This window comes from Pyrgilauda ruficollis, unplaced genomic scaffold, assembly GCF_017590135.1.
Source record: "Pyrgilauda ruficollis isolate IOZ18807 unplaced genomic scaffold, ASM1759013v1 scaffold4, whole genome shotgun sequence".
In the NCBI taxonomy this organism is placed as follows: Eukaryota; Metazoa; Chordata; class Aves; order Passeriformes; family Passeridae; genus Pyrgilauda; species Pyrgilauda ruficollis.
In genome coordinates this window covers 18588658-18611562 of record NW_024525489.1, presented here as the reverse complement: position 1 = coordinate 18611562, position 22905 = coordinate 18588658, and the positions used below count along the sequence as shown (strand labels likewise).

The window sequence follows — 22905 nt, the reverse complement described above, 5'->3', positions numbered from 1 at the left end:
GACCTTATGGCTCTACAGCTGCCTGAAAGGAGGGTGTAACCAGGTAGGAGCTGGCCTCTTCTCCCAACCAGCCAGTGACAGGATGAGAGGACACAGCCTCAAGCTTTGCTAAGGGAGGGTCAGTTTGGACATCAAGAAGAATTTCTTCACTGAAAGGATGATCAGACATTGGAATGGCTGCACAGGGAGGTGCTGCAGTCACCATCTCTGGAAGTGTTCAAGAAACAAATAGATAAGGCACTTAGCACTATGGTTGAGATGACGTGGTGTGATTGGTCAAAGGCTGGATTCAATAATCTTGGCGGTCTTTTCCAACCTTTATGATTCTATGATATCTCAATATGTAGCTCAATACAAATAAAGTGATCTTAGAAATTAACAATAAAAGCATTCTAAGAAATATAAATAGCTTTGCAAAAAATAATAACTAAACTAAATAATTTAGTTTATTTAAATAATGAACTTAATTCATTATTTCATTAATGAATTAACAAAGTACAGGAAAATATCAGGTTCTATGTACTTTCTTTTTTCATAAAATACTTGTTAAGAAAAGCCTAACAAAAGTAAACTTTGATGGCACTCTACACCCGTCACTTTAATTCTGGAAAAACACAGTCAGTAATCAAGCAAATGTAACTATAAGAGCATTATAGTAAATATATTACTTATTCATAGGCTACACTGAGTATAATTAAATTATACATTCTAATGAAAAGGAGACATTTTTATTTGACATGCTGATTAAAAAAAAACCAAAAAAACTAAATCATTTTTATGATTTGCAAAAAATACCTCATTCCTTCACAACATTTGGAGAAAACAGAGAGAAGGTGACATGCTAACATTTTGTCATAGAATATGACAAAATAGCTTTCAAAGTCATAGCTTTCTCTCCCTTATTTACATTCTACCTTAACCACAACAGTGAGAGAAAGTTGTTTATATCTGATTACGGTTTGCTGAGTTAGGTTGGTGGCTTTATTTAGTTTTGAGCTACCACAAAAGCCATCATTACAACTGACAGTATGGAATTATTATTAACAAACAAGCTAAGAACTGAACAACCCGCAAAACTAATTTTCATTTTTACGTCAAGTGGGACTCTTTCCAGTTGCCTAGATAAGTAAGTTGGTAAAGTACAATGAATTTCAAAAACAAGTAAAATACTCCAGTCAATCTACAATGCTCGAAAACCTTGGATTTTTTTAAAATATTTTATCAGGTTTTTAGATATAATTCTGATAAATTAACCTATAGAACAGTGCAATGGATCCCTAGCTATATATCTGGTTAAATGCAATGCTATTTTATCATAGAAGCTGCAAACTATAGTTTTTAATCATTAATGTTTTACTGCCTGAGAGATAAGTTTCAAATTCCATTACAAATTTGAACATAACAATACATTTTTAAATAAAAACTAGTGTTTTGGAGAAACACTAAAACTGAAAATTATCCACCATTGGCCTTTCCCTTTACTGAATAATTTATGACAGCCACACAAATCCAGAAGTCTATAAGATGTGATACATTAAATACATGCAGGCAACTTACTTGATGAGTTCTTTTTTTAATAAATATTTGTTTAAATTAAATCAAAATATTAAAACACTTTCCTCTAAATTCTGCCTGATTCAACCACATACACATTTATGTTGTGCAATGTGATCTGATCTCCAGAGATAAATTTCTCAGTATGAATTACACATTGTGAAAAATGCTGTTCAGTATTTCATAGAACTAACTCACTCTGCAAGAATTTTGTAACAGAAGAAACCATCTTCAGGATGCCAGTCATAATGAGGTAATAACTCGAAGAATTAGTAACACACCTTCTGCCATGTAGCCTAAGGATGCTTTGTTTAATTCACATTCACTGTAATTTGTTGCTCAATTATACCTCTGATTAGTTGTAACTGCAGTCCTTTTGGTCAAAAGCAAGCAAAATTTCTACTCGCATTGCAGACTGTCTGCTGACTACACTATGGAATATAGAAAGGGTCATTTTTACAACTGTACACCATCACCACCCTACCATAACCACTGAAATAGCAATGAAAGAGTGATAATATGATTACTCTGTGGCTAAGTGCCATGCAGAAGACTGGATACTCTAGATTACCCTTTAGGCCTCATCAAAAGAGATGATTAGAATGAGACTATAACAAAAAGTGAGACTGTTATGAGAGAAGAAAGTAGAGAAAGAGTAAATAAATCTCCACTAAGGCTAGTTACAGAATAAATACTGGTTACCAACCTTTTCAGCATATTTTTTCTACTTATGTTCCTGACAAATTTTATGAAATACTAATGAAATCATAGTCAAAAACCCAAAAGACTGACTTCCAAAGGAAAATAAAAAAAAATCAAGATACACAATACTACATGAAGCTTCAAAGGTTACATATAAAACCATTATAAAACCATAAGTTTGCTTTCATTAAGAAAAATTAAATTTCTAGCACTATTTTCCTTCCATGGAGTTTAATAAAGTAGGTCTAGTTAACTTAATATTTAAAACTGCATCTCCCAGTTATGTTGGTTAACTTATACATCTAGCTTTGCTCTAACCTACCAATACAACTGTGTATTCAGCCCACATTTATTCTAATCTCCATCAAATATAATTACAACAATACAGCTATGTAGAAGCTAGCCATATGTATTTCTCCATGTAGAAAACCTAGTCATTAACAAACTTCTGCCAACTTAGTCCTAGAGTGGTAAGTGAAAAATAAATAGTATTCAAATGGTACAAAACTCAGAAAGCACTTAAAATACTGCAGTGTAATATTTAGTAGTGCCATGAAGATGTTAAAATTTTACTTGCATTACATAACCAGAAATCTACATAATCTAGAAATGAATAGTAAGATCACGTGGCCCTGTCAAGACAAATTACATTGCTGCTCCTTCTTGCATCATGAAAATGTAATTATACATATTTTTAACTCAAATTTTATATAGTAAATATAGAAAGGTCTGCAGGCTATCAGAGAGAATGAAAGATATAAGATACACCGTTTACAGAGCTATAATAGTGATTAAAAATCAGATTTATAGTCTTTATAGTCATCACGTAAGGGATAAGTTAAGCAATTAATCCCTTCAAGAAACGGTGGAGAATTAAATTTTAAAATTATGGAGTGTAAAAGAATCATGTCACTTGATTGTCACTCTCAAGGAGCAGTGAATTGAGGCAGAAATGAGTTCACCCACTGACCCACGATCTTGATGAGATGGAGATATTAATAAATGTGATGTGCAGCATCTAATGCCACTCAGCAGTCTACATCAAATTTCAAGGAAGGTATTCAGAAACATCTTGACAGGCTGGCAAAATGAGTTGACAGGAATTTCATAAAGTTAGCAATAGTGAAAGTGAAGTTCTGTACTGGAACAGTTCAGATCAGGCACTGACCAGCTAGAACGCAGCTTTGTGGGAAAGATCCTGGGGGATCTCTGTGAAAAACATTTGCGTACCCTTGTGGCAAAGATGAGGTAACTACGTTCTGGGGTACATAAGAGTGCTGAGGGAATTCAACATTCTCCTTTATTTGGTGTTTGTGAGACTGTATTCGAGAATAAGTTCACAATTCAGACTGCCTCGTACAAGAAAGACATTGATATATTGAAACAAGGCTGGTGAAGACCACCAGCATGAAGAGAGGACTGGAGTACATGACACATGAGGAGAGGGTGAGAGAAACTTTTCAACCTTAAGAAGAGGAATCTGAACAGCAATTTCATTGCTGCCTTCAGTTACAAGCATGAGAGCACAGTAGATATGAGTCAAGCTCTTTGCAGTGTTGCACAACAAAAAAGAAGAAGAGGCAATGGTCACAAATTGCAATAAAGGAAATTCTGTCTAGACAGTAAAAAAAACTTTTTTCAGAATGCAAGGTCATTGGAAGGTTATCCAAAGATGATGTAGAACCTCCATCCTTAAGGACAACCAAAACCCAGGTGGACAAAGTCCTGAGCATCCCAACGTAATCTCAATGTAATCTGAATGTAAATCATAGTTTTTAAACTACATAAAAAATGAAGTGTAAATGCTCAGGCTTCAAAAATCCTCTTAGTCTGAATGTTCTGCCCAGCTTTTTATTTTTGGGAAAGATGATCAAATAAATAATTAAAAAGCCACAACTAAACAACATACTCTCCTACAGAACTTGACTTCTATGCCAAGAACCTAAATCAGGGCAGTCAGGCTTTCAAACTTGGTAACAGCTTTCAAAGTGCATTAGTCTTGCTTGCAAACAATTTCCTCTCTGGCACAGCTCAGAGGAAGATATCCATGCTTACTTCATTAAACCTATCAGCAGTGTTTGACACTGAAGATCACCATGTGCTCCTGACTTGCCTGGGAGACTGGCAGAAATGAACCAGTCACCCTGAACTGCATAGGTCAACTCCTATCAGTCAGATTTCAAGACAATTCTGATGGGTGGTTTCTTTCCAACCCTGAAAACTTCTATTTGTGTGATGCTACAAGGATTGGTTCTACCTCTTGTTTCATTTAACACAAAACTTTATGAGAAGTTTTGAGACAACAGACTTCTTCAGTGGCAACAGAAGCTATCAGATTCCTTATTTTATTTCATTGCTGCAAACACAGATGGACTTGAGGAATAAAAAACCGCACACATTAAAAAAAAAAAAAAAAAAAAGCCTGGTATGAATGAAAGAAGGGTGAGGTACAGTGTGAAAAAGACAAAAGACACTGAGGACCAAAAACTGATGTGAGGTTTGATGAGGTACGTGTGTCTTACTTGTGGCTGTGCTAGAAAGGAACGCTTTATGAGGAACATGGGTACACTCTCAATGCAAGACTGAGGAGATGGCCAAAACTAAATCCCTCAGGCCCTCCCGCTTCTTCAGGCAGCATCCCTGCACAAACAGCACCATCAGCCATCCACACACATGCACTGCCACCTTCTTTGTTTTCCTGTTTTCCAGTTGTACATTGATGTTACTAGCTACATCTTCTTTTTCAGTCTGTTATGTAAACAACTGCAGCTAACGATAGACTGAAAAAATTCCTTCTCAATATTTTTATATCATACTTCAGAAATTTGGAGTTTAAAGGATAAGCATATATATGATAGGACAACTAAACAGAAGTTTTTCTTAGCAGGATTATTTAAATATTAAAAAAACCCCTCACTTGTGAAGTGAAAATGGGAAATTTTTGTCTTCTTTACATTACATTAAAGTTTACGTATACAAATTCTGAAAATATCAAAACTTATCCTTCTCAAGTCTTAAGCAAAAGCATGATTTTTTTAGGTTAAAAAGTTAAATTTTGATAGCTGAATTATGGTTGCAGCATGTGTAAATCATACTCTTTTGAGAAAAAAATCCCAGTATACATACAGGGCTTATAGCAAAAAAAAAAAAAAGCAAAAACCAAACTAATACTTATTCCACCTTCTATACTCTTTACAGAGAACACTCTCAGCTATCAACTTCTTTTCAATTTCTGGTAGTAACAGAAAGCACAACTATTCATTAAAAAGCAACATTTTAATGTAGGTTGTGAATCTACTTAGAATAGTAAAAAAACTCCATTATATATTCTGAGCAGATAAATTAAGTATCCAATACTTAAGTCCCAGTCTATTAACTGAACACACAGATCACTAAATAGATGGCTTTTTATAAAAATGTAAAATAGATCTTTATCAATATGTTAAGAATTTATTATCCCATGATAGCATCTTACCTCTGTAATTCATTCCATTTTATTTCTGAAACAAAATTAGCTAATGATAATTTTCCATAAAATGCCTATCCTTGGAAGAATTCATTTTATCACCCTTCTCAAAATACAAATGGTGAATAAGATCTGGGAAATGAAGTGCTATTTTCATGTTATTAATTGTCATTCCCTTACATAAGAAGCAAACCCACATTAATCTCACATGTTTACTCATAATAAACATAAATTACAAAACCATATTTTTTATTACCGAGCATTCCTAAAATTATTTTGGTCTTTTTCTCACATGGGAACAAGATATTTGCCTTATACAAAGCAATTGTTCCCTTTATCAGCCTTTTATCTACCACCTAATGCTGTTTTAAGAACTTGTTGCCTCAAGGCCATTTATCATTAATGCTACACAACTTTTTTATATAATAAAGTCTTTGATGTACATTAAAATGCTTAGACTTACTGGTGACTTTGCAGCTGGAATCTTTGCAAACTAGACAGGTTACTATGATTACTACCTTCCTGTGTTTTAACTGTGTATCAGAAAACATTTAGTAAAATTTGAGAAGTGTTTCTTAAATGCTACACATTTTCATTAAATTCATGTTTCTATAAAGTTAAAATCAGGAGGTTCAACAATGGGACCTAACAAACAACAATATACTCCCTGGTTAACTGCAAAACTTAGTGACAGATTCTTGAAGCCTTAGTTATATCAAATTACTCCTACAGGCTAAACATGGGAACCAATGAGGAAGTGAGAAAGTTTCTCCTCTGCCACTATATGAAAATATCTTCTGCTTACTAGTGAAGTTCAAAAAGGATCTGCTTCAGATATTCTGATTTTACAATAAGTTCTCTTCTGTGCTGCTGAGCCCCCTGTCATCAGCTTTGCTGGTACCAGTCATTTCACTGGAAAAGCACCAAAGTTGCTAACGTTCTTGTAGTTCCAATACTGAAGTCCAGGCTCTGAGAGAGACTGTTCATTTTCACAATGAAATTATGTAACTCAGTTATTAAGTTTTCATCTTCAAAAAATGGCTTCTGACTGAAAGCAACTCAATATTTTTCTTGATTGCCTGATTCATTTATGATATTGCCATTCTATTTAGTTCCTTTGTAACTCCATCCCTTTTCATGGTGAATGGGTATGCGTACAATTTCTAAAACACCTTCATGAGGAAACAAGGCTTACACATTCATGCTGTGTGTACATTTGCCTGCCTTCATTCCTAAAGATGGGCATTTGTTGGTCATTTTAAACTGCATTTGAGGAAATGGCATTTTCACACATGAACAGCTGACCTTGTGTTTTTGGAAATAATGGAAAACAGAAAAGGGTGATCCAAACAAGAGGCTTGTTTGTCATGTTACTAGACACCAAACATTGTATTAAAAAGCAAAAGAAGTATAATTTTTATACTAATTAACCAGAAAAAAAAAAACACCAAAAGAACCAAAACAAAACCCTGCAGGATATCAGGCTTTGTTGGTTTGAATAACTGGCACATAGCGCAGTAGCTTATTTTCACTTTGTGGGTTTTTTCATATAGTAGCATAATCTTCCATGGTTAGGCTGCAAATTTTATGTGGCTCTAGAGAGTCCTTTTGAAAACATAAGAACCATGACAATATTTTTGAAGATCTCCCTTAAAAACACATCTTATTTCCTTTCTTTGGAAAAACATGATCCAAAACGATAATTTTGATCAGACAGTTTGTAACTTGCAAGAAAACAAGACACAATAATAGCTCCTTAATGGATACCTTGTGAACTACTCTGTCTCTTAGAGTGGGTCTATGGGACCCTGATGTAAAGTTAATATACATCTAAAGCTGTCAGTTAGACAGGGATCAAGAAAACAGGGAAATAGACTGGAAAAACAAAGTATAAAGAAACCTAAAAATATAGGCTAAAGGAAACAGTATACTACAGAGGATTACATAATCCCTTCATATAATGAGCATATTACATTAACTGGAATGTTTTTTAAATGCCCACTACGTAATAACTAATATTTACCTTATAGCATTTTCTAGATGCTTAATGAAAAGCTTTTGGCCCATAGAGTTACCCACAGTACAAACCCATAATCAGTTTGAACACTAGTCCCCCACTGTCAGGGTAAATTCACAGAGCCTAAATTAGGCTTTAAGCTCAGGCTCCTCTGTTGTTGGTGAAGAGAATGAGACACTTCAGCATGTTTAGGTGCTGGCAGACATGCTGAATACCTACACAACCCTGAATATAGGGATGTAAGTGAATTTCCATTCCTCTTTGGAGTTCAGATACTTGAATCAAGACTATAAAAGTGAGGTAACTGACTACTAAAAATGCAGACTGTGAAATTATTTTCTGAAGACAGAAACCTGCTTTCAGGAAGGCCCCCTTAAATACTATTGTCTTCTTTTGCATATTTAGGACTTAGAATACAAGCTCAAGAGGTGATGATTTTGTTAATTTCTGTGTCAAGAACAGAGGAGGCTTCAAAAGAACTACTGACACAAGGGAGTCTACCTCCAGCCCACTGGGAAGAGTATTCAGTTAGGAGTCAGCTGATCTGCATTCAGTCGAAGTATGAACTCTAAACTGTGACTTCAAGCAGAAAAAGGTCCTATGAATATCTCAGCTAAAGGAGCTCTCAGAGGAACTGTTTTGGCAATCAGAACAAACATTTTGCTCAGAAATGCTTAGCTTTGTCGTTGACTAAACATTCATGCCAAACAGCTGTAGGCAAGATTTTTTTTATCGATCTTTGAAGAGATTAACTAAAAACTAATAAAACTGAAGAATATTTAATGCTATAGAGGAACAAGAGCTCAAAGTGTTCCACTTGCCAGAATCAAAAGAATAAATATGATAAAATAAGGAGAATAATCACCTAGATCCTACCAGTGACCTGATAAAGAACAATTAAATTAATATCAAATGGAGAGAAATCTAGAGTTAACTGATTTGTTAATAGCAATTTTGTAATTAGCTCTGCAAATATATTTTAACATTTCCACCCAATATACACTTTGTTATTAATGTCTAATGGAACATTGTACAATAGAGGGAGAATTGTTCTATTACTAGTAAAGGGTCGTTTGTTTCGTCATGTAAGCTGAAAAATATTTCAATTTTATCTGGTGTCAGGGAAAAGGAAAAATGACCATCCAAACAAAACCAAATGTGTTAAAACCCGCAATAAAATTTACACCCAAAGGTCTGAACACCGTATACTATTGTCAGGCACAGCATTGTCAATGGCTGGCACTCAGTTAATATTTCAATTATAAAGGTTCTTTTGTCAGATAACAGCAGACAGAAGAGTTTGTGAAATCACCTGCAATCTTAAATGCGTAACTCATTGATTTCTTATTGATACACTGGAACTTACTTTACTTTTTAAAATTAAAGTGATGGATGTCACACAATTTTAGTGCACTGTCTATGAATTCTTCATACTAGATGAACAACTGGATGACTGAAAGCCTTCAGAAGCTATCAAATAAAATCTTACAACTTGATTGTTCTGAATCATTATATTGTAATACATCTTGAATATGTCCAAAGGCATACTAGAGGCTCATAAAATAATCATGACTTACACAGATTTTAAGTAGAAGGCAGAAGTATGCTAAAATGTTACTTTGTGGATTTTTAAGGATAGTATGTCTCTCTAAGTAGTTGTTTCAATCTATAATATTTGCACAGTGAAATTTGACTAATGTGTGACAAATTCATACGGGTATGAACTACAAATTTCTAATAGCATTGCATTGGATAAGTTAAGCATTGGCATAATTTAGAGATAAAACAGACTCTGACACCACTGTTACCTTTGGGTTGCTTTAGTTTCTAAAAAAACCTCAACATATCTCCTAGCTCAACCGGAGGTTACATATTATACATAGAAATCACTTTCTGAGTTTGACAGACTGCATTACACAGGATATGAAATCAAGTTCTAGTAATTGTTCCTCTGACCTTTAACTATTAAATATAAAACCTGATTAATTAAATGAAGGACACACAAATTAGAGGGGCATTAGATAGTTAGTAAAACACTGTATAAAATATAAAAAAATCAGCTAATACACATATACTTCCCATGAAAAATATTTCCCAGTCATGCCTTACAAAACTTCAATTTCAAATTATAATAAGCTCATTCCTTTGAGGTTTTTTTTTTTGTTTGTTTGCTTTTTTTTTTGTTTGTTTGGTTTTTTTTGTTTTTTTTTTTTTTGCCCAGTAGAAATTATCATATAGGGTATTCTAATAAGGTCTGGGTATAAGCTTTATGTTCTCTAAAAGTTTTCTTCCCATGTGGAACTGCCCTCCCTGCAAACACCCAGCTGATGAACATTACTGCAAGGGAAATCCTGTGATATAAAAAAAGACACCATCTGGAGGAGAAGTAAATAAAGCCAGAGAAAAGGTAAGCACAAATAGTAGATGAGTGCAGGAAGAGAGAGATCAATAGACCTACTTTGGCAAGTAAGAATGCAATGTTCAACTCCTGTGGAAAAAAAAATAGGTTTATCAAATTCTGTCTACAATGTCAGTGAAAGTATGCATACACCTTTGCACCTTTTCCTAAACAGTTTTAACTGAGAAGATATCCAATACAAAACAATAACGTGACGTTAAAACAACATCAATAGGACAGTAAAATAAGCCAAGGAATAATTTTTTTTTCTAAAGATTTTAATGTAGACCACCAGTCTTTTCTAGTAAGTATATAATTATTAGCCTTGAAACAGAAAACTTCGATCATTAGGTATGTTCCCTAATACTTATCAGGAAAGAAAACTAAATCCAAAGCTTTCAGATTTTTTAGAAGACCTCTTAAATACTGTTTTAAAAAGGGGTCTGTGATGGCCACAATCAGTGGAGCATCCAGGAGTGGGAGAATGCATAGGGGCACACACCAGCCTCAAATGCATGATTTTGCAGAATCCCAGTCTTGCACAAATCCTTGCAGCCTAACTCTTTAGCCAGGATGTTCCTTGCCCATAAGCCCTTGCATACTCACTCCCTTGCAAAAATTCTCCTTCCATGGGGTTTTCCTCACTTCCTTAAGTGCAAAAAGTAAACTAAAAATTCAGGAGATAACATTTCATTCCATAAATCATGGACTTAATAATACAGCTGTCATTAAGACAAATCTTACATGGAAATAACAGAAAAGAATTCCTATCTAACAATTACTGAAAGAATGAATAATCTGCTAAACTTAAAGGAACTAATACCTACAGATATTTTCAAGAACACCTAGTAAGTCCAAACAACTTATGTAGAAGTAGTTCTTTCATATTATAATGAGATGCAGAGCAAGACAAAAATTATTAAAAATGCTCATGTGATGATGGCAAACCAATGGATGCCCTGTATGCATAAGACGGGCAAGAAAACACTGTACCCTCTGATTTGGATTTATGTCAGTTTTTGTGTAGAATGTTATTGCCTACTAACCACACAAAACATTCTCATTAATATACTTCTGACCAATAAAATAGGCCTCAAACATAACTTTCAAGATGTGTTCTGCCTTCAGCTGGTTGTTACGCAGGAAGTTGGCAGTATGCCATGCTTGCTTCAAGGGTTTTCATTGCACAGATATTTCTATGATGTATTTTATGTTTTAACTTTGTCACATTGTGCAGAATTTTTGTACTTACTGCAGTATACATTTGTTTAAAAAGTCTTTCATTATACAACAAATCGAATCAACCAAAAACCAAGCCCCACCAAACAAAGCTAGTCTGGATCCTAGTCAAATTAATGACATACTTTTATTATTATGAAACTGAAAACAAATCAGTATTTACTCTTGCTATCAAGATCTTGGCATCATCCATTACAGAAAGATGGGTGAAAAGTAATTTTTAAAAAGAAAAGTCTTACATTAAAACAGACCATCACAAATGTAGGAAAAGCTAAATTATATGTTTATCATCCTATTATAATTAAGGCTGGTTTTATTATCACATCAGAATCCTGTTTTGTTCAGGGAAGAGGCCCAACAGAAATTTCACAGGAAGTCTGACTAGAATTAAATTGTTCTCAGGAGCAATTATTTTATTTGCAGGCATCCTCTCAACTCACTCATAAAAGTCCAAAAATTGCAACTATAAGACACATTATATTTGTAATGTATCTACAGCATCAGAGCGCAACTACTAAACACAGGATTCCATAATTTAACCTTCAGCACTTTGTGACCCATGAAGGAATTTATAATTTTATCTCATCTGACACGTATTTCATATAAGAAAAATAGTCATCAGAGCTCAGTAAATTTCCCAGCAAAAATTATTTAACTATGCTATGAAAATTAAAATCTATGCCAAAATGCTTATATGGATGTCAAGTATATAGAAGAATCAGCTATTGCTAGGAAGAACCAGTCAGTCTTTCATCATAGTTTGTCTATGACACTGTCTAGAAATTTTATCAATGCACCAGTAGTATTGTTTGTTAAAATTATTTTTTTTTTTTGACTTCACAACAATTTTCATTTCAAAATGGTTAGGAAAACTTCATTAAAAAAATGAAACCTCTCTGACCCCTTAAAAGTCTCAGGTAATTTCAGTTAAACATGGACTATGCATATATATTACCCAAAGTATCAGTTATGGAGAGAAGGAAAAATTTCATTTCCATGGTACAGACTTCAGCACACTCTGCTCGTAAAGTCTGGGAACCCAGCCACAGGAAAAGTCATACTGTGTTAGTGATCACCTAGGTCCCCACTTTAGGGAGTCACATTCAGATCCTTTTCTATTTCCCTACTCCTTTTCCTAATGCACATGCCACTGAGCTACATCTCCTGTCTCCGTCACCAACTTAAAGCTTCCAGTGTTATTAAAGTTTTAGCAGTGACAAGAGGAGACTGTGAGAAAAGGGACAGCATCCAGAAGCTGACAGCTACAGACATGGCCAGCTGCTCCAACTCCTTGAAGCATTTATTGCATACTTGGCAGCAGCACTCCCTGCACACTTGCAGCAGAGTACATAAGAAGAATGAGCTGCAGCTGAACTCATCTAATAAGATGATGCTGCTGCTCCCCAAGCACTGATGATTTGACTTCCTCAAATACATTCAGAAAGCCAGCCTGAGGTTTATGATGCAGTTCACTGTTATAACTGGAACAATATGGTGTTATATAGTTTTTCTGAGGGTCAGAAGGGAGTTATGTTCATTACCCCCTCCACATCTTCAGAAAAGCAGCAGATTTATTAAAGCAAAAACCTTCAATTGCCTTTTTTCTTGTCCAAATAGAAAGTAAACTAGTCATCACTAAATTTTCTGACCATAGCAGCAGCAAAGCCATGGAGTCACCACAAACAACCATAATATCATGGGAAAAATTCAGGTTAAAAATTACTCCAGGAAGTCTCCAATTTAATCCCTTTCTCCAAGCATGGTTATCTCAGAACAGGTTGTTTAGGGCTTTTTTCCATTTGGGTCTTGAAAATCTCCAAGAAGATTGCACAGCTCTGGGAAACCTGATACACTGCTTGACTATCCTCATTGTGAAAAACCTTTTCACCATCATGAACACCTTATTTCAACACACATCTTGTCCTCCCCAGAGGACATCACTAGAGAGAACAGACTGGCTTTTTCTTCCTGACAGCTTTCTCACAGCTATTGGGTCACTAAGTCTGTTAAGACCTAATATCATGAGATATCCTGGTAGCTTTCTCTTTTCCACACTGAAATACATTTCTTCTCAGCTTCTCCTGCAACAGGAACTCCAGAACCCTGCCTTGCTGGCTCTTCGCTCAACTCACTTCAGGTAGCATTCTAGATCATTCCCAGTGAACTAACAGGGAGAAGACTAAAACAAAGGCTGAAACCTATACAGAGCACAGGATTTTTCTTGAATTAAATTGAAGATACCAAGTTAAAAGAAAGAATATGTAGATATGTGTCCATTTCTTTGGAAACCGTTCTGGAGACTTAGTACTGAGAAGGGTGTATGATAGATGCATTCTTCCTCATCTCTTTCACATTTTTAATTGGTTGGCTCCAGAGGCATACTCAGCTGCATGTAGGAAATGCTGATTTTAGGTAATTCCCTATACAGCAAGTTAACAGCTTAAAATCCTGTTCGGAGACTACTCTAATTAACTATAGTTTAATAATTTGTTCCAAATTCCTATATTTGCAGTAAAAAAAATTCGGAACGGAAAAACACTGTCTTCATTCAGAGAAACAAAAGATGAAGATACCCATATACTCAGAGCACTGCAGGATTTTTAACTTGTATGAAATCTGTTAACAGTTTGCAAAGTTTAAAATAGTTTAATTGCTATGCAAGAGTTGACAGAATTTGACAACTATCTGTGTAATCATTTCCAGTTAGAATTTTATTCATTAATTCATAAAAAAGTATTTAGTAGAGGAGTTTTGAAAAAGCACTGCTGTAATGCTCTAAAATAAATTTATTTTTGGCTTCTCTAAACATGAAATGTAAAACCTCCCAAGGTCTTTTTCTGTGTAAAATATCATGAATCAAATGAAGTGATTTAAGACAAGAATTGTCAATCAAACCAGAAAACACTCTAACCAATAATTTACTTATTAACTATTTTAAGTCATATGACTGAATTAGAAGATTTACTAGAGATTCAAATGTGTAACAAATTTTCATAAATGAAGCAGCATGATTTCTTCATGCTTATGGTAAGAAACTGATCTTTTTATCCTCACTGCAACTATGAACAATACCAACCTTTCACCACATTCACTAAAATAAAGTGCTGACTTTGAAGTATTTTAAAATAAGAGCAGTATGATTGAGCCATCTAGGTTATAGCTGAAAACATAATATGAAATAGAAGCTTTCTGAGGAAATTATGGTCTTAAGCATTAGTATTTTTTCTGTATATTCTGCTTTTACATTATACTATCAAAGAGGTTATTACAGTAAATACAAGCATGGAATTGGAAAGGAATCTAACCTTATGAGGGGAAATAAAAACCTCCTTGTGTTGAAGCTTTTAATGTTTGAACCTAATGCAACTGAAGTGCCTCATCAATCTAGAGGAATGACTGTGTACTGGCACAAAGGCGAAGGTACAAACAGGCAGCAGACACAGGCAGGGCTGTAGCAGTGACAACTTTTGTGAGCTTATACTGTTATCAGAGTGTATGTCAAGTCTACTAAAATGCTATTAAATAAAAAAAGAAAATGTTTAGCTGCTTCTAATTTAGGTTTAACCAAGGCCCCTGTCCAGCTCACTGCAAAGCCATACCGAAGTTCATATTGCACAGAGAATAAATGTTCAGGGATGAAAACAACACTTTCAATTGTGGTGCAAGTTTATGCTGCTGTAAATGTTTGTGGAATTACCTCGCTAGAACTTGGCATCACACTGGCTTCAAATGAATTAAGACTGCAATATTGCCAAGAGGGCACATTCCCCCACACACAGCTTGTGCTGACATTCTCCTGCTTCTCTTCTCATTGCATATATTAACTTAAGAGCTGTTACAGCTGATCCAACTTATCTATGTTTACAAGAAAAAACAGTGTCAGTGCAATAGGAGAGATGGAAGCATGCAGTCAGGACAGCAGGGAGAAGGGAAAAACAGATGAACCTTGTTAAAGAAGAAGCCTGGCTTGCCTCAATCCCACAGACATCAGTTCAACACTGTGAGCTTTAACAGGCTGGAGTATTTTCAGCAGGATCAGTTCTCTGAGCAGCCAACATTGTACAAATGAGGACACAACAACAGCAGCACTAAACAGCCTGAGAGAGGAAGAAGATAGGATTGCCTTCCAGAGCACTGACAGTTTAAATTGTCTCTCAGTGTTCACTGAAGTGTACTTGTGGATTGTACACAATTGCTATTGTTAAACTGGAGAAGTTCCTCCAAGACAGATATGCTACTTCTCAATATACATTTATCAAAACACTCTAACCTGACATCTATTTGCCCCGAAACACAACGTTTTTTCCAATAAATTAGCTGTTATAATCAAAAGATACAACTTCTTTCTCACATTCTTTCCTAAAGCCTCAAAATCAAATCAGAAACTTTGACTGCTGCAAGGTAAATAACAAAAGTAGTCTTGGTTACACGGTGTGGATGAATATAAATATAATGACAAATCACAGATTTCAGATCATAAACAAATCACATCATGGTTAAAATGAAACTTTCACTATGAGTTATTATCAAATGGTAAAGGGTAAGAAAGCCCTTCACAACACACATTACTGAAGATGGCTTGAGAGAAGTGTTTAAAGTACAAACATTGAGAACTCATCCCAATACATACAGACTGCAACTCCTAAATGCAGAACAGAAGAATGAAAATCCAGAGCTGCAATACAAATAACTATTTTTCTGCTTAAGAGCAATTTTTTAGGAGATGAAAGCTGTGCCCTATACATAGCTAAGAGTCTCTAAGGCTGAAGAGCTGCTTTGGTTTTAGAAATCCAGAAACAAGTTTAGTATCCCTTCCTTTCTAAGACCATTTAGTAAACCTTCTCATTCTATCCCTGTGGCCTGTTCCTGAAGGCAGTTTCTGACTGATGTCATAGAACACATGAATGTAACAGTAATCTTATAAAAGTTGATAGATAGGAATTCTCTTTCTACTGTTTCCTTTAAGTAGTAAAAGGAATCCTGTCCTTGAAAAAGTGCTTTTACCACTGGTGCATTACAGAAAAGTGGGACACTAACACTTTATTCTCTTCTCTGGAGTTGCAGAAAATAGGAAAATATCATCTAGAGAGGATCAGATGTGAACCAAGATAATCTTCCTGCTGTCCACATTCACGTTCAGACACTTCTATTCTGGCTAGTCTATACATCATTTATTAATTGTGTTCCTAATTCTACATGCACTACTTCTGAAGTAAGAGCACATAACATTCTTGATTCCACCAGAGGACAAAACAATTAGAATGTAAATGTAGCTTGTTATTATAGAAGACCTTTATTGAACCTTGCTTTTAATCTAAACTGCCATATAAATTTACAGTTTTGGAATAACTTAAACACTTTATTCAGTTCAGGAGCATTTTTAGGCGAATATTTAAGCACTGTATTTCACTAAAGAAGTTTTGGATTTAGTGAGAGCTGAGAAAAGTCTTAAATACTGTGTCTACTTAATTTCTGCACTTACTAGTGACTATGAAAGCAGACTTTATGCAGGAACATTAATGAAAAATAGCTTAGTAGAACACTCTATGTCCAAGCAACGTAAAAGAATTCTGGAACATTTACTACAATATTTACAGTCATATATGCACAATGGTAATCATTTAAGACTCTACACTAAGAGTTTAAGACTAAGCACATGCTTGCACCAAAGGCTATTAATCAATACCTCATTGTTTGACCTGGAGATGCCAAACACGTTTAACCCTATGCCTTATCATGCTGTTAACAAAAAGAATTACCATGTTGTAACTAGATATTCCTGCTGTGCTTTCAACCCTCTAGTCAACTCCCAAGCCTTCCATGAGAACTTCATCAATGATGTCAATCTCTGACAAGTGAGTACTTAATAAATCTAAAGCTCCATTTAAAAAGTAGTTAGAAAAGTAAAAAGGAACTCCCACTTCTGCACAGACAGCACGGCAGTGAGATACTTATTTTTTTGCACAATGACTGGAAATTATTCTGGTGGCTGCCTGACCACAGATGGAGCTTTTGCAAAACATAGCCCTGGCACTATGAATCTCCCAAGACCACTAAGAGTTTCAGAGCTTCCAACCCAGTTATGAGTAGAACGTGTGCAGCAGGTCAGAACACTGTGAATCTGAGCTCTGACAGGCTCAGACAGCAGGCAAGAGGGCAGACGGGTAGGGCAGAAATGAAACATGTTGCCCAGAGAAGTCAGGCAATTCCTGATGCTGGGAGGTTTCACAGTTTAGCTAGGAAAACCATCACTGACCTGATCTGAATGCTGGTGACAGGCCCACTTCAAGTGGGAAGTTGGGTGATTTCCAGATGTCCATGACAAAGGAAATAATATCTGTTATTCTGTGAGTAGCTGCAAAGGCAGCAGATTTACCTGTATGCAGTTGCTTAATGACAGTGTCACATGATTTAATGTTCTGTTCATCTTTAGGAAGTTAGAAATGCAGCCATAAAAGTTAATATTCTATAAATATTTAAAAGCAAGCCTGAATTCTGATTAAACTCATAGTTAGTTATTTTCAGAAGTCACAGCTCCATTTTTAAAATTAAATATGTCTTTTTCAAACTTCACTGAAATGGCTGATTCTTCTAGACAAAATCGTCTTTTACATGTAAACAACCATGTGCAAATATCCATTAGTTGAATTTTTTCCAGAGAACAGGAAACGTATTTTAAAAATTAATCCTAAAGGCTGCTGAAGTATTACAGTGCATTCCATGCATCACTAGAATAAAATTAAACAAACCAAACAATCTTTAAAACAAAGGGATTATTTGGTCATGTTCACCTTGTGTTTTTCCAAGTAAGGTGAAATATGTTGTAGTTTTACAAATTAGGAGAAAGCTTTTTTGCTTTTTTTTTAGCTTTTAGTAAAAGTCTACAACTTTTACTCTATTTAAAATTTCTTTAAAGACATGCTTGTTTGGGTTTTTAAGAGGATGTTCTTGCAGAAAACAAGATCAGAGAGACTGCACCAGGAAGATCACTTCATCAAAACAAAGGGAAATAATGTATTTCATAACAGCTATCAAAATACTCTATAGATTTACAAAAAACTCTTGAGGGCTCAAGCCTTTGCTAACACCTTGAACTGTGTCCAAATGAAGAATACAATTCAGGAGCTTAGGCAGAGCTATATGGTAATATTACCTCATCCACTCAGATGTTGAACATCTGTACTCTGTACTAGATGAAGTTTTTAACTCCTAAATTCTGATAAAGGTATACAAATAAGACAGTATAAAGAGATTTGAAGGGCCTTTATAACACTATTTTAACTCCCAAGCCTCCAAATTCATTAGAAATCATGACTGTTACTTGCTGGATCAATTTCTCTGTCTTTGAACTACAAGTTGGAGAACTAACGTTTGTTTGTTTAGTATTCTCCTAGATAGTGTGGAAGCTTTTCGTTATTTTCCAAGCTTGTTTTAAGAAATCTACTAATCTGTTTTCCAGATCTCTGCCATCCTATGTGACATTCACAACAATTTTATACACTGTGCCAGTGTATTAAAACTTTTGAGAAATACTGCACTACCACTTGACACCATTTTGCTAAGTGGGAGGCAGTAAGCCTCACACACAATTCCACAGGCTGGCAGTTTAACAGGATGTGCACTGCCAATACAAAATCATACAAAAAAAACCCAAAAAAACAAAACAAAAAAAAAAAAAATAAAACACCCAAAAAAAACCATGTGGCACCAAAGTAAAGCACTTGGTGAAAGCATCACGACTCCCACAGGCACAGAGAGTTACCTTGCGGTAATACTTCTGCAAAGTCTGAAGGTAATTTCAGCAACCAGCAAACTCCAGATAAGTAAGGTATTAGCAACTTGCACACCTTCCAACACGTTTTATCCACAGCTCTAACTTGCTATGCTTCTTGGACAAGTTGAGTTAATTAGTATCACCTCTATGCTAGCAGCAAACATACCACGCTGTTTTTCATCATGGCTTTAATACTGAAACCCTCACAGGCCTGTTGCTTGTCCTGCTGCTTGTCCTTCTTCTCCCGCTGCTGGGGCCGCCTGTCACCGGCGGGTTTTGAGGGACCCGGACGCCCCTCCTCCATTACCATCTCCCCACCGGCGCCCACGACGGACCAGATGCAAATAACGGACTGGAAAAAACAAGCGAACATCAGCGTCCCGTGCCCAGCGGCTTAGAGCGGGCAGCACGTCCAACTTCGCTCCCTCCACAACCAGCGACATCCTCACGCAGCCGTGCCGCGCCTTCCCTGCCCCTCACAGGCCCCCTTTGCCTGCCCCTCACCCCCGCCCCCAGTCCCCTTCTGCATCCTCCCAGCTCGTCCCCCCCATGTCCAGCCCTTCATCACCACCTCACGTCCTTGTCCCCCGGGGAGTCCTGGCCCCCGCCCTCCCGCCCGCCGCTGTCTCCCCTCCGGGTCCGGCCCTTCGGGTCCCTCTCGGGCTCCGTTGGGCACCTGCCGGCACGCGCGCTCCCCCGGCCACGCGACCGTCGCCAGGCAACGCGTCAACAACCCGCCGGGCAAGCGGGAGGGGAATCACGGATAACCCCGTCGGCACCGCCCATTCCCGCACAGCTGTACCTACCCCCGGTGCACCGTACACCGGGGCGGCGGACAGCAATTAACGAGAAAGTCATTAGCGGTGTGTGGGGGAAAGATGAGGCGATGACGTGCGAAGAGCGTGTGAGGGTGTGAACCGGCCGAGAACTACGCTACCCAGAAAGCCCAGCGTGCGCCTCCACCTCCCTCACTGAGGCGCATGCGCGTTCCGGGCCGGCCCACCCCCGCCCGCAGTCGCGCGACCACCCAGGGCGGCTAACAGGGAGAAGCGCTCGAGCGGCAGGCGCGGCCGGCACGTGCGCGCGCGTGGACGCGCCGCCGCCATGATCGGTGAGTGAGCGCGTCAGGGATCGGGGCGAGCCCGGATGCGGATCCGCCCTTTCCTTTCCTCCCCGCCCCTCGCCTTCCGGCCTCTGCGCTGCTGCCGCCGCGGTCGCTGCTGTTGTTGCCTCTGCTGTCGCGTCTGTGGCCCCGGGGGCGGCGGGGGCTTGCCCGGGTCCCCTCGGTGCCTCGGCAGGGCGGGGGCGGGCCCGGAGCCCGCGGCGGGGGCGAGCTGGGGCTGCCCTCTGTGTGCGCCCGCTGCTTGAACCGCCTCGCTTTTACCCATCTGCAGGACACGCGGGGCCAGAGTGCTGGGAAGGGGCACTGCCCTCCTGTTTTACCCCCGCGGGAGAGGGGTGAAAAATCTGGCCAGGCCTTGTGACTGAGGTCATTTTTAAATCGCTTTTTATTCTTTCTCAGTGTATCTATTGTAAATGCTTCTCGGCAAGGTTTGTGCAATCGGCGAACTTTTTTTTGGCCTTGCCAGCGTATATACGTGTTATTAGTCTGGCGTAGTATCTGGGGGCGACCTGAAAAAGAAGAAATTTGACACCTCATGGTGTTGGGGGTGTGACCCTCTGCTTTCTGTACCCCTCCAGTGCTGGTGCGAAGCGTGACTCGGTTGTTTCAGCAGTGGGTTTTCCTCTTGAAAGATTAATCCATTCCTGGGGAGTTCAAAATTACAGAATCCGTTTTTTAGCCTTCCTATTTATTACACATTTCATCTTGCTTTCACTTACTCAGTTTTGAGAATTATTTAAAGTAAAACCTATAAAATGTAGTGGATGCACATGCATTTTAGCAACTTTTTGCTGTCCTCAGGCTTGCTGTTTCATCATCAGTATTGGTGTCATATTGCTGTCTACCTAAGATCTGATCAAGTTGAAAACCGTGCATTTAGTTGTGAAAATATTTATTGTTTTTAAATTGAACATCTCAAAAGTTTTCAAGAATGCTGTGGGTCTTTCAGGCATTCATTTTTTTTTTCGTAGCAGTATATGATTGCAGGTGTATAGCTAATGTTCTTTCACCTTCGCTAAAGCTAAATTGTCCGGTATTTTCACTCTGTACACATATTAATGCAAATGATCTCTTCTTAGTTGTGGAATTTTTCTTACGGGACTTTGTCAATTGAGCTACTTTTGTCTTATGTAGTAGAGAACATTTTAAATTGAAGGCTTGGCTTAAGCAAAGCACGGAGGGTCAGGTGTTTTTATTTTGCAGTGTCATCTGCTGATCTGATGTATTGCTGTGGTATATAAAATACATGTGTTTGCAGAACTGCACTGTGTGTTTGTTTTTGAATCCTTCAGAAAAGTAAGTGGAGTGTACCTAAGGGACTGCCCATGTGGTTACAGAGCTGATGCCTCTAGCTTCACACTGAAATCTAAATATTTACTTACTGCTCATGAATATAAATGCTACATGACTGAGGAATGATAATTTTATTTTCACTGTGGCAGACGGAAACGTTTGTGAATATTGATTATGAAATGTACAGACCAATAGTTGCAAATTTAAAAACGCAGCTTTACGTGAGTTGGAGCCTGCCCTGGTTTAACCCCAGCTGGCAGCTCAGTACCACACAGCCTCTGGCTCAGCCCCTCCTCCCCTGCCTAGCAGCAGGGCGGGGAGGAGAATTGCAGGCAAAATAAGAACAGTTTAATAATTGAAACAGAGTAATAAAAATACTAACAATGCTACTGATGACACTAACAGTAATGAAAAGGAGAGAGAGGAATAAAACCTAAGAGAAACAAGGGATGCAGAATAAAATTGCTCACTGGCCACTGACCAATGCCCAGCCCTTCCTCTAGACCAACTCCCACCCGTTTATCTACTGGGCACGATCTGCTCTGTGGTGTGGAATATCCCTGTGGCCAGTTTGAGTCAGCTGTCTCCCAGCCACACTCTCCCAGTTTCTTATGCACCTCCTCACTGTCAGAGCATGGAAAACTGAAAAGTCCTTGATTTGGGCTAAGCACTATTTAGCACATCAGTGTGTTACCAACATTATTCTCCTACTAAATTCATGATGCAGCATTGTACCGACTTCTAAGTCAAATTAACTCTATCCCAGCCAAAATCATGACACCCTCCCCCACCCCTTTTTATATAAAGAAAATACATAAATGTATTTCCTTTAATATATTTAAAGAAAAATATTTATTTGACAAAAATAAAAGAATTTTCTTCAAAGTATGTCATGTGGAGACCTAGTCCGATATTCTCCTGTGAGAATTTCTGAAAACTCTTCTCTATAAACATTTGCAAGCTAGGAATGCCATAGCAAAAATTGGGGGCAGGAGGGCAAGGGTGAGATAATCATCTGCCCATTTTTTAGCCTAAGTATTCAAAAGAATACTCAGGTTTTTCTGTGAAACATGTGGTATATTTTCCAAAATGATTCACAGTTTTATATCTCTAGAAATGTCTTATGTCCTCATAAGTTGATGCCATAATATACTTGTACATATAATAATTCCTTTAATTGATTTTTTTTTTTTCTGTCTTCTTTTTTCTGTTCATTTCTCACAGACCAGGTCATATAGACTTGTGCACATTCAGGTTCCTTACATGGTAATTTGAATCTGGACTGAGCTAGTTAAGTGACATAGCTTGTCATAGCTCTGCTTAGGTAGGTTTGGGGAGT

General features: G+C 37.4%; 2 protein-coding genes across 2 annotated transcripts in view; one reads left to right on the top strand and one right to left on the bottom strand.

The window, feature by feature from the left end:
• The window catches only part of PACRG (parkin coregulated), a 211687-nt gene extending 192227 nt beyond the window's left edge, over positions 1–19460 (bottom strand). Inside the window, exon 1 of the mRNA XM_041477137.1 lies at positions 19317–19460. Coding sequence (XP_041333071.1) covers positions 19317–19460 — 144 coding nt within the window. The remainder of the gene's footprint in view (positions 1–19316) is intronic.
• A 686-nt stretch (positions 19461–20146) lies between these two features.
• Positions 20147–22905, top strand: part of PRKN (parkin RBR E3 ubiquitin protein ligase) — a 677999-nt gene continuing 675240 nt past the window's right edge. Inside the window, exon 1 of the mRNA XM_041477165.1 lies at positions 20147–20261. Coding sequence (XP_041333099.1) covers positions 20255–20261 — 7 coding nt within the window. The 5' untranslated portion in view covers positions 20147–20254. The remainder of the gene's footprint in view (positions 20262–22905) is intronic.